At 38.4% G+C, this 12,921-nt stretch overlaps 1 protein-coding gene across 5 annotated transcripts in view; it reads right to left on the minus strand.

Moving 5' to 3' along the window:
* Positions 1-3,182: 3,182 nt before the first annotated feature.
* Positions 3,183-12,921, minus strand: part of CACNB4 (calcium voltage-gated channel auxiliary subunit beta 4) — a 222,293-nt gene continuing 212,554 nt past the window's right edge. For all 5 annotated transcript variants that reach the window (XM_077861730.1, XM_077861731.1, XM_077861733.1 and 2 more), the window contains 2 exons: positions 11,964-12,149; positions 3,183-9,884 (listed from right to left, as the gene is read on the minus strand). In XM_077861730.1, coding sequence (XP_077717856.1) covers positions 9,624-9,884; positions 11,964-12,149 — 447 coding nt within the window. In that variant the 3' untranslated portion in view covers positions 3,183-9,623. The remainder of the gene's footprint in view (positions 9,885-11,963; positions 12,150-12,921) is intronic.

Consider the following 12,921-nt stretch of genomic DNA (forward strand, 5'->3'; position numbering starts at 1 on the left):
GGTTAAACAGCTGGCCAAATACTTTCTCTGCTTTCCAGTCGTCTTGTCTGCACACCTAGAATAGCTGTGTCTCGTGCTACGCAAGTGTCACATCGTGCTTAGTCAGCCCTCCGCTCTGGGGCATGTGGTGAGAACTAGAATGGAAGGGTGTCACCTGGTTAGGTGATACCAGGTTCTAATGACAGGTGTTATTTTTCAGCTGGGCAAGTTCCTTAACCTCTCTAGGCCTCAGTTTTAACATATGGAAACGTAGTAGGTTTGTCTCTAAGGCCTTTCTTTGCTTCTAGGTCATCCAATGATATAATCATCTGATAATCTGACAATTAACCAGCCTCTACTCTTGTTAAAGGCAAGAGGTGGGAAAAAAGAACTAAGGTTGTTTACTTCTCTTTCACAGAGAAATCAGAGACAGCTCCAGGCCCTTCTATTCTCCTTAACTTTGATTTTAAAAAAAAAAGAAAAAAAAAAAAGGAGAGGGAAAAAAAAGTGAGGAAGCTATAAAAGGCACTGTTGGGCTGTACTGACTCTCAATCCTCAAAAGCAAAATGAAATTAAACAAAATCAACAATAAACTACATGTTTTCGCCCCAAATCTACTGGCCATATAATATCTTCTGTCAATATATATTAAAAAAAATACAAGTAAGACCTTGAGAGTCTACACTTCTTAACTGAGCTAGAAAATTTGTACCTATAAAGCAAAGGGCAGCACTGATGACTAAAACATGTCTCTTTTTGAACGACTGCAAGAAAAAAGTCCTTTAATTTTTTTTGGGGGGGGGGCTTATGGTTGAAAAGGCAAAGTTAGAGGAGACATATGAAGAGAAAGAAAATTACTATATTAATATATTTTATGTTATGCTTATATTTACATAATAAAGTACTCTCAATGGCTGCTTTAGAAAAACAACAGTATTGTTTGCATAACTAATTTACATCAACTCTTTAATATTTCCATTCTTGCACGTGGTGCTTTTAGCAGCTCTGGGACATTTTGCAAACTGTCCACATATCTCTCAAACTGTCGACATATCTCTCAAACTGTCCACTTATTAAGTGGTTGTCACGTCCATATTAACTTGTGGAGTTAAGGCTTGGTTTCCCAGATTATTTTCTAAGTGTCTCTTCAAAAAAGGACAAAGAATAAAAGGATTTGCCTAATACAATATTGTCCAAGCATAGGGACCCATGGGTGAAATACAAATTTGGAACTCCTATAGAAGTGATTGCAAATGTTTATGGAGTGGTATGAAGCTATTTGTGAAAATAGACTTATAGAAATTTTTAAAGACTAATTTATCCATGATAATAGTGATGTGATGGACAAAATATAGAAAACAACTGTTTTCAGATATTGGGCAACACACAGCATAGGATTGTGATCCCTGATAAGAGACCCAAATGCGGTTAAGTCTGACCATTACCTGGATTTTCTGCCTGGAGGCAATTCCTAGCCAGTGACAGCGGGGATGGGAACTCAGATTGAGTCTAGACGTCTCCTTGAATTGAAGGTGTAGATCAGTGGTCCAAGAGATCAAGGTAGCTGTGAAGCGGAGTGGCTGAAAGGAGGGAGCTATACAGAGGAAAGCTCCAGAAACCTGCTTGCGTCGGGCCATTGAGTCTTTGGCTGCCTATCAACCTGTACCTGTGCAGAAACCCCACGAGGCTGGGCCAATAACAATTTCTAAGGAAAAAACAAGTACCAGGGAGCTGTACAAAATGTAATTCCTGGAGCTTACTAAGGGCCAGCAATCATTTGAGTTCCCTTCCTTCGATCAGAGTGAAGAGCACCCCCTACGTACCGGGGACTCTCGGTAGACATCCCAGAGACCTTGGAAGAGGAGCTGTATGAGTCTAAGAAAAAGGTCCTACTCTAGGCCAGTCCTAAAGGAGCTTAAAAACAAATCGTGAGAGGATCAAACTCCTGTACAATTGCCTGTCAAAACAAGTGCAGCGTTCTCTAGAGGACTACAAGACCGAGTCATCCCCAACGGAAAATTTCCAATATCTTGAACCCAATAAAAAAATTACTGGACAAAGAAACAAGGGAATGCGACCCGTAACCACAAGGAGAGTTGCTCTACAAAAACAGATGGGAGTGCTGGCAAGTGAGGCGATTGCCCCAAGCTCATAGCTGGTCACTGCCACAAACGGGCCTTAAACACGGCAAGAGCTGTGCTCTGCAGTCCAACCACGTGCCGATCTGCGTGTTGTATGACAGGACAACAACGCTCCTGCACAACCCGTCCTCTTAGTAGAGACGTGTTGATGGCCAGGGAGGGGGCTTCAGCACGTGGGCAGGCTGAGGGCGTCCTTGCAGTGAGCCGCAGTTCTTCCTTCTGGGAGTTTCAGGCTGTTGGTTGAAAGGCCTCCCTGGCTCGGCCAGCCCCGCAGAGCATTTCTCCAGGGTCTAAAGTGCATTCACGGCACAGCCAACATTTCCTGTATTCCAGGAGTTGTTTTGTACGCTTCCATGACTACCGGCTTAAAAGTATTTGATACACGTATTTTTCGATGAAAATACTTTGCAGAGAGAAGTTACAATGATCTCTGGTTTCCTCACTTGTAGTCAGGGCTGATAATCTATGCCCTGCCCATTTCCCAGGACGATCAGATGAATTAAATAATGTTTGTGAAATTGCTTGGCTGCTTGGAAGTCATCATGTGATGTTAGCGCAATGATAACAGCCAACACAGGACACGTTTCTTTTGGACTTCTTGTGCGCCGCGATGAAAGAAAAGTCCCCTGTCCATCAAGTCATAGTATGGTGAGCTGACACTGAGCACGCGAACCGTCAAGGCCTAACGCCCTCCGTGGAACACTAATGGGCACAGGATATGGATGGAAACAGCCGGTAACTGCCACACGTATCACGCAGGGGTTTCTAGCTCATCTAGTTTATTTTTCTATATTGTATTCGATCCTATTTTGCATATGTATTTTAATATATTCTATTATGCATGTCTGTATTTAATTTACGCCCCTTTCCTAATATAATACTCTTTTGTAATAACTCATAGCACCTAGCAGAGTATTCAGAAAATCATCATTTAACTAAACCCATGTTGTGAGAGTGTTTAGACCTTTTTTTCCCTGCAAGAGGTATAGGAACATACCTCTAGAATGATGTAAATATAAATATCTATTTTTAGAGTAATATAAAGGAGAGGTATAACGCTGGTTTCAGTGTTTTCTCATTTATTATACAAAAGAAAAAATTAATGCAGTTGGTTTGTACACATTTAAATTCCATAAAACAAATCCATAGAAATTAGGATACTCTATGCATGCACTCTGCATTTTCTTTGTTAAATGTTTTTGTTCACAAAAATAACAACACATTTTTTTTCTTTAAAGCCACTAAAGCAGAGGGAGAACAAAACATGCAGCACTGTACACATTTGCATAGTATATTTTACCCAGCATGCCTTGTAGAATGCTACACATTTACCTATATAAGAAAAATAAAAGGGGGTAAATTATTAAAATAAGTAACTAAAATTCAAAAAAAGGAAAAAACTATTTGACAAAGGCAATACTTTTTTTCCCACTTGTACCTGGAGATATAGCAATAGCTTGGGATTCCAACAGCCCTCAGAGTAATAGGTAAAATCTTTTTACATCAACTTGCCTTTTTACTATTTTTAGTGTTAAAAATAACTAACACTATTTTTAGTGTTAATAAATTCATGTTTTCCCCTCCCGCCACCCCTTCAAAAAAAAAAAAAAAACAGCTAATGGCGTTAAACTTATGTTTCAAAATAGTATTCAGTACAAAACAAATCGAAGAATCCCTAAATACTTTACTTTTTTTGTTGTTATTGGGACACCTTTATTTATCATCCTGACTTTAGGCTGTGAAAAATACAAAGCATTTCAGACATGTCCAAAATTTAGAGGAGCCCAATGAGCTCACTTGCCATTATTTTTTGTAGTTGTTACTGAAGGAGCAGAAATAAGAACAGTAAATATAGTATGAGTCTCATCACAAAATAACATTTAATAATTTTTATGCAAGGGAATAAAGTAAAATAAATTACATCCACAGATTGCAAGGCTATGAAGTAAATTGCTGGAAAAGTATCAAGCAGCAAGTTAAAAAGATGGTAGATGAAATAAATCTGATAAAACTTAGAGTTAAATCTATATACTCTTAAAAATATGACTGCCGAATTTAACAGTGGATTTCGTTATAAGTTTGTGCTATAACAAATGTGCTTCTCCTCTCTCTCCTCGATCTATTTCCATATTATTGGCAAAATATATATCTTTTATAATTTTGTACTATACAATATACGTTTTGCTACATTATTTATTTTTCTACTGCTAATGCAGATAACTAGTAACAACATAGATTTATTCTGGCAATAAAATGCTCCCATTTTAATAACTTCCCAGAAAATATTGTAAGGCATATGAAAAATAGTATGCAACAATATAGCATTAATGGTCCTGCATCTTTGATACATCCTTATGCATACAGAATTCACACTGACTTCAGTTAAAAGTGTGGAAATGGCATGCAAGTAGGGCCAGGGTGGCCCCTACATAAACACAGACAGCCACTTGTCAAGAAAATTGGGTGTTCAAAACGTAACCAAGAATACTTACAAAGTATTGAAAAGCTAGAGGCCAGCCACTCTGGGTTCTCACATAGCTCTGGTTTTAACTCCTTATAATCTTCAAAGAGGATGTTAGGAACATTTTCTACCATCTTTCCTCAAGTATTTTACATACATCAAAAGAAACAAAGGAAAGTTTCCTATGTAACTATGACTCTCCAACACTCTTGCTGTTCACCCTTATTTAGAAGTTTCTCGTGGTAAGTGGGAGTTACAGCCTCTGCTCGACATGATCTGATGAGATATTTTCTAGTCACCTCATACTGTCCCTCAATTACAGGAAGTATTTGGGATTAAACCATCCACAAAAAGATAAAGATGGTTGCTAGAAGAGGATGTATTTCACTTGAGAAAGTTCATTTTAAGAAAAGAAGAAACCTTTGAAAAGTAATTTTTGAATGCTGTAGCTCTCTGTCCATATAACCCAGTTTTACTATTTTGACTAATTTGACTGTTTAAGTCAACAACAAAAATGTTATCCTTGCTGTCTGCTGACAACTATCGTATTGACTGGTTTGATCATAATTATCATGTAGAAGAGGTGGCCTGTTCTCTGCCCTATAGACACAGTTGGAGGAAGTAACTTAGTAACAGAGTATTAACAATATTTAAAGATATGAGGAACTAATAAAACAAATTTTATTACAGAATTTGCTATAGTGTCATTCATATAGTCATTCAAAGATGAATTTTATATAATTAAAAAGAAAACAACATGCAACATTGTCATGAAACACAAAGGCAGAAATATAAAAGAAGTAAGGGGTACATTCCCATTTATTTAAAACATCTGTATGAAGTTTACTCCAATGACATGGGAGTCCAAGATAATGCATACCTTATCTAGGAAATGGCTAACTGGCCACAGGAAACATTAAGGATAAACAAAAATTTGAATTTTCAAACCAGCTGCACTTAAATATCAAGTTTCTGGATCCACTCTTTTAGGCTTAGAGCTAGATATTAAAACAAACTGCATACAGGGGCAATTCCCTTGCAGCGTGTTTTGTCCCCTATGATGACTGATTTCTTAAATTAACCTTGTGTCCTGATAAACTGTGAACCAATTCAAAGAAAACTTCACCAACATGGAAGAAATGAGGGGTGACGAGTATTCTGGAAACAGTTTAAAATGTAAAGGGAAAGTATATTTTAAGGATTTATGCACTTAGCTTTGCAGCTAGGTTAGCAACAAGCATAATAAATCTGATCACTACTTCTTGAAAAGTGTTTTTCTCTTAAAAGACAGTTGTCTTCTCTAGAGAAGAGGTAGTATAAATATTAATATATAGGGCAATTTCTACAGTGGCATCACTAATTTTTATTTTTTAGCAAATACCAAAATAAAATTGTATAACTAAAATATTACGCTAGCATGCAAATTAAGGTTGCCTAGGAACATTCTTGACTGACATCCTGGGTCTCAACAACATTTTATGATATGTTCATTCAGGGCTTAGATTTGCAAGCCATCTCTCGGCGTAATTTCCTTCTCTCCCTCCCTTTCACTGCCCTAGCTTCCTGTTATGAATTTTAAGGCCCCCACACAAAAAGACAAGTTCAAGTATGCAGGTATGAAAAGAGGTTAACATTCCAAAAATACATTTTGCAAACAGCAACAACAATAATAATTAAAGTAATTAACAAATTATTCAAAGGGAACAAATAATTTTCTTAGAATTTGTTTTATATTTAAAAAATTCATTTCATTAAGGACTAAGTGCAATGACATATTGTCACATAATTAAGACTCTCTTATTAGGAAAGGCTATCAGTCCAAATTGTTAATTTCAATATGCTTTCCAATAGAACTGTATAAAGATAAGAGAGAATCATCAGTCATTTATAAACATTTCCAAGTGTTGCTTTAAATATTGGAGTAAACAAGATAACATCATTGATTATAATACTGGAGTCACATTATAGCCTTGAGAATTAGCATCAGGACTGACAAACTGCATTCATTGTTTTTTCCCCCAGAACTACATTTTCACATTGTCACATGAGTCTACAGTGTTACATGTTCGCAGACTGAAATCACAGAATATGTAGCTTACATATTCTGATATTACATACACTGAAGTTACGGAATATGTGACTTCTACAAGGTAAAACAGCCTCAACACATTGTAAGACTTGTTTCTTCTGCTTATCATTTGCTATTTTGAAAAGAAATCAGTTAAAAACAAAGTGTCTGTGGAATATGTATTTTTCAAAGTTGCTTGATATGCTTGGCAAAAATAAAACTTTCATTTCGTATATATCTGTATTTTAGCATCATTTACACAGTAAACTCTAACACTAAAAAAAGGAAAATGTATATCTCTTATTTACTTGGAGAAGATAAACTTTTTACAAAAGGAATGGAAAAGAATATGCCAAGTCAACGTAAAATTTTAAATATATCCATCAAGAAAATATATATTTTACCCTTTCCACGATTGTTAGCTTTTGAATAAGAATGCAAAGCAGAACAGGTACGGACACTTGATGGCAAACGACAGATTGGTTTTGTGCACAGATATTGAATGGACCTCTCTCTTTATCAGCATGACATGGAAGACTTAGAAACAAGGCTTTGAGAGGATTTTAAAAACAAGTGGTCTTTAAAAATTGAAAGAATATGGTAATCTTGCTGACTAGGAAATATATGTAAATGCTGTTGCAGCTACCTGCCATAAAATGTAAGTATCTTAAAGTAGTTAAATGACCAGATTGCTAATGCTACTACAGAAAAAGCTGAACAGCTGTCTAGTCTAAATTTATCACCTTGGTGCACTCTTTGCAATTAAATACTTTAATGCGCACAAACAAGAAACCAGTAAAGCATATAGAAAAATGTTTTGGCTAATGTTTTCTTTCTCATGCAAATATGTGCTGTACATGTAATAAATATATTTCGTTTGCTGGAAAATGCTCTTCTGTGCTCTAACCAAGTATTCAGTAATGGCAGGTTATATGTTTATTGAAGTGTCTAATGGATGCAGCTGTTTCAAATGTCTTAACTGAAAGTTCTGTAAGCTTCACTAGATGACAAAAGAACCTCACAGGCCAATATCACATGTTAACCTTTACAACTGACTGAGCCCGTATTTCCGATTGTGTCAAATACGTGAGATAACTTAGACAGTTACAGCTGAAGAGGGTCACGATGGACTATGCATGGTGAACAGGAGGGGAGGGAATGTGGGACGTCATGACGCGGTTCAAGGTGTGTATCACAATCGAGAATGTGGAACTTGGTTTCATGGGTCAGGAAAATCATTTAACTGGTGCATGCTCTGAAAGCCTAGAGATTGAGAGGCTTGGGAGGAAAATAGGGTAATAGAAATCAACTATCATTGTCTTCAAAATATAGGCCTCCTGACACGTGCCAGTAGAAAGGTATTTTTACGCCTGGTCCTACTGGGGCTTTAGAAAAACGCATGCGTTGTGGACTTTTAGAAACAAGAGTCTTTTCTGAAAGATATTTGCGTATTGTATAAAAAGGTCAATTTCAGTAATCCCTTGGATCATAGTGAATCTAAGGCTTCCTTGATAATAGAAGACGAAGGTCACCAATTTCATAATTATAGCCACTGGAAAAACTGTCAAGACTTAACAGGTGAACAGGACTGTTCATTAGAAATAAGGCAGCTCAATCTCCAAATTCTTTATAATTCTAGACAATAAAAATGCTGCAATTTTAATTACGATTCAAATATACTCTGAATTTATGAGTTTACTTTTTATTGCAAGCTTTTAAATTCATCATTTGTTTTCACATTTTTTTTTTCATTTGATCATTTTGTATAAACACAGCTTTCGATATCAAAATTGAATGATTCCATGTAAAACAGGTCGTTAGCATGACTATAAAGAATTTGGGGAAGGGCTAGAACATTCACATATTCGAAGACAGAGACTGAATGGAGCAATGGAAAGATATGCAATTGTGCTGGCAGGAAATACCGGCCCATGTTTGTGGGAAGCTGGAGAGATGAATTCCCATCTGGAGATGTTTAGCTTCGTGCTCAGGAGGATATGTGCCCATCCTCACTGACTTCAGGTTCCTGGATGTATGTGGTTGTGCTCAGAGCCAGGAAAGGGGAAACACCCCTTTTCCACTTCCCGTGACCACCTATGATTGGGCTTCTCTATAGTGTTCTCTCTCACTGCTAAAGAAAGTTTGAGGTTTTTTTTTTGCCAACTTCAAACAAGCTAACAGTAGTGACTAAACAAAAAGCAAAACACTTTGAATACAACAGTTGTGCCAGTAGAGAAACAAAAATATTAAAATCTGAGGATAGTGTATAATTTCTGAATTAATTTGAGGTGGGTTTTTTTTTTTTGGCACTATCAATACATTTGGTGAGTTTGAAAAGCCATTCTGTCTACATTAACATATGTTAAAATGTTTATACATTTCAACTTTAAGTGTAAATTTAGCTTCCAGCAAATAAATACCATATCTGGTTTTGGCTTCTTTCGGTATTTTGATTTTTTTATTAATTAGGTTTTTGGTTGTTTTTGTGGGTCTTTTTTTTTTTTTTTTGGTTTTTTTTTTTTTTTTTTCAGATTTTTAAATTGACTGCAACATGCTCAAGTAGACTTTCTAGTCGATTCACCCAAATTCCAACAGGAATTGGTTTATAAATTGGTTCCAACTGGAACTGGTCATTTGGAATTTCCAGCATGGGAAATTATTTTATATGTGCCTTGATAAGTACCCTAAATTACAAATCGATGTGTCTAAATCTAATGAAGAAAACAAAAGGTACTGTTATGTAAATGCTGAGCTTAAAAATATCTATATGACTGGGCATCTAATAACCATCTAGACTTAAGGGCATAACGTACTTTTTTGTTGTTGTTTTTTGCCCCTTGCTTAGCATCAAATGACAACAGACCACAAGCACAGTAAATACTGTGCTGTACTTGCCAAGTTAAGATGATTGGTTTATCCTAGCAGTGCTATGGCAAATTGTCAACAGATGAATTTTTTGTTTGCTTCTGCAGACTCAAAGCCTATGTCGGGAGTCATGGCTATATCCCCCAGGCGATCCTCGGTTCCTATGGGGTTTGTAAGTGTCCTGGTATGAGTCAGGGTAATCTTCTTCCACGAGAGGGTAATGATCTCGGCTATGCTGGGAACTGGAAGACAAGCGGTTCCTACTCTTCCGAGCCCTCTCATTGTGATAGTTTTCATCAGAGGTCATTAGACTTCGTCTTTCAATTGGAGAGTTCTCCGTGGAGTGGTTGCTGTGCCTCATACGCTGACTCTAAAAATATCAGATCGTCCATTGATTAGATCGTGTCAACTTAATTCACCTAGAATATGCAAATGTATGTGCAACAGTAGGGTCTGTACCATAAAATGCCAACTATCTGACTTAATAAAGCAATTTTGATGCACAAACGTCCTACTCAGAAGATCTGGTTCATCTAGGGCACAACATGCAAAGATACTGAAATGCTGATAATTCATGAACTTAATTACATCATGCTACACGATTATGCTTCCTATTAAAAATAGAGGATTGAAAGTTCACTGCTGAACGGAACTTAACATATCTAGGAAGACCTAATAACTCCACTTCAACTGCAAAAACTAGGATCATTTTACTATTGGGAAATAAGTTAAGGTTCAGAATAGCATCTGCTATTTTATTTCTCTCTTGGGCTGATAAAATCTTTCTCCTCCCAAAGTCACACACTTCACCTTTATGTAGCTGAATGGTCCTTATACTTGTAAAAAATATTTTCGTGCAATTATAATCCGTGCTCCCCATGAAATGATGTGTTTGTTTCTTCATTATACATAAATGCTAAGCTCTCAAAAATATTCTTTCCAAAGGAGTCTAGAATAATTGTGGAGCCAGCTGGCTAACTGATACTGACAATTCTTACTTCTCGACTGAAATGTCCGGCAAAAATTACCTTCAGATAGAAACTAGATTCCTTTAATACCATTCATTGAAATGAATATTGTCAAACACTTGTTTGATGGCTCAGAAACTGTTATTCAACATTTTTCTTCAAATCATGGGAACACACGTATCATTGCTGTGTCTCTCTACTTAGTTAGGTCACCTCAGTTAAGAAACAGGGTCCTGATGACACCAAGGACCCAGCCACATTTCCTCTAAGGGACACGTACTTTCACGCAGCAGGAAAATCATTCAGCAGCCACATCCTGTGCCTTTAACCTCAGCCGGGAGTCTAACAATTAAATACCCATCGTCACTAAGAGAAATAGGCTCCAGGATAAAGGGCATCACATTAACTCAAGTGAAACTGGGAAGCCACTCCAGGTAGATGTCTTCGAGGTGATGAGTCTGGACTGTTGTATTCATAAACAAAGTGCATTTCGCTTCTACCTGCATTATAGAAGCAGACTGCTTCACGCATCGTCCATTTCTCATCCCACCATGTACAATTCAGAGCCAATCCAAACTAGGCAGCGGAGATGCTACACTGGGACTAGCACACAGGCAGTGAGTGAAACCAGGCCAGAAGCAGTCCCGGCGCGCGCAGAGTCCGTATTACAGCAGCGCATCTCCCATGTTCATTTCCAGCCTCAAAAGTTACTCGTTTATAGGGTAATTATTTTGCTTACAAAGATGAAATTCTGTAGCAAAGTAATATGGTCATAATAGCATCTCAGGGAGTGCCCTTTCTCTCGGAGTTAACGCTACACGATCTCCAATCATGATTATCATTATATAACCCATTAGTATAAAAGTAGTCATGATACAAGAGGGCTCAGCTGCCTCCATGTTCCTCAGCCAGCGGTGGGTTGGGGGACATTCCAGTAGGCTCTGGAAGCGGGTGCCCAACTTCCCTACGTGGTCCTGCCATAGCCACTGACCAAGATGGGAGCCCACTACCCCCGAGAAAACTAAGGGATCTGTCACTGTTTCCAGATAGAGAGCCTCTCCTCGAGGGCACGTTCTGTACTGACCACGCTGGGGGACAGGCCGGGCAGCCTGCGGGGCAGGAGTAGTTAAGGGCCGTCAGAAAGGACCGTCTGCCCCAAAATATCTTACGTAAAGAAATTTAAGAAGTGACCTGGAGAAGTAATGGACGGTCACACTGAGTAGGTAGCAAGTGTCCTGTTGGAGTTTAGACACAGGAGGGATGACTTTGTCCGAGGAAAAGTCATTATATGTTAACAGAGAGCAAAGTTCTATGGAAAGGGCCGCCGTGGGTAACTTTGCCTCGGTGAGGCAAGAGTTTGGATTTTTTTTATAGGATTCCCACTCGTGTTTCCCTCTTCAAATTAAGGACGATCCCAGTCTTCACCCCAGTGAAGCTCTTCAACGTAAGGCGGGAACAACAGGAGTGGGAAGTGACAATACCTGTAACCCAGAAATCGCTGTGGGATATGGTGAGAGTGCAGTTGAGCCCAAATTCCTTCCAAGCAGAGGGGTCATGGGGGTGCTACTGGTTGTGTGGGTAGCACGCCAGTATGCTTCCAGGTACTCCCCCAGATGTTCACACGCATCCTCCAGCTGATTTTCATCCAGTATAACGTCAAACATTTCCTGCAGATGACATGAAAAATCCATTTTACCTATACTTCAGGGTTTAGTCAATGAGACCTGAAATTCCACTTAATGCAGATAATAGCATTTCTAACATCTAGTAGCAAATATCACACTTGAGGAGCTGTCCTGGCGGTTGCTAAAAGGAAACTCAAGGGAGGTGCTGCACAGTCAACCAAGGGCACATTCGGACACTGACGGGAAAACGTCATTAAATCTTGAGATCTTTCTTTATTTAGAAGAAACATATGAGGTGAGTGTGAAGGTGTTCCACGTGGAATACAGCAAAAACACGTTCATATTTACCCGTGTATTTCTACGGAGCTCAATTATACCGAGTTCAGAATACAAGAGAAGCAAGTGGATGGCGTTGAAAGAGGAGTTCGGGATACGAACGGTCGCATCACTGGACCGTTTCACTGGAATAAACATTTCATCTTCCAAAGTAACGACGTTGACGGGAATACCGTGTCCTAAGGTAATTTTCAGAATGTTCGTGAAAATCTTATCTGTCTCACGATAAAATCATACGGAAGGACGGCTTAGGATCAATGCTAGAAAATCACACGACGGTGATTCCTGCGACCAAAAGATCACAGTAGGAAACAGTTAAAAAACAAAGAACGAGAACGAGGAGTGTTTAACTGTGGGTAGGAAGGGGGTCGCACAGGAAGTACCGGGCGTCCAGGTTCCGGTCCGTAAGGACCCTGGCCCGCATCTGGCCTGTACTCAGGAGGCATTTTTCCACCCCAAAGGAGCACAGTGGCACTGG

This window comes from Canis aureus, chromosome 20 (genome assembly GCF_053574225.1).
Source record: "Canis aureus isolate CA01 chromosome 20, VMU_Caureus_v.1.0, whole genome shotgun sequence".
Taxonomy (NCBI): Eukaryota; Metazoa; Chordata; class Mammalia; order Carnivora; family Canidae; genus Canis; species Canis aureus.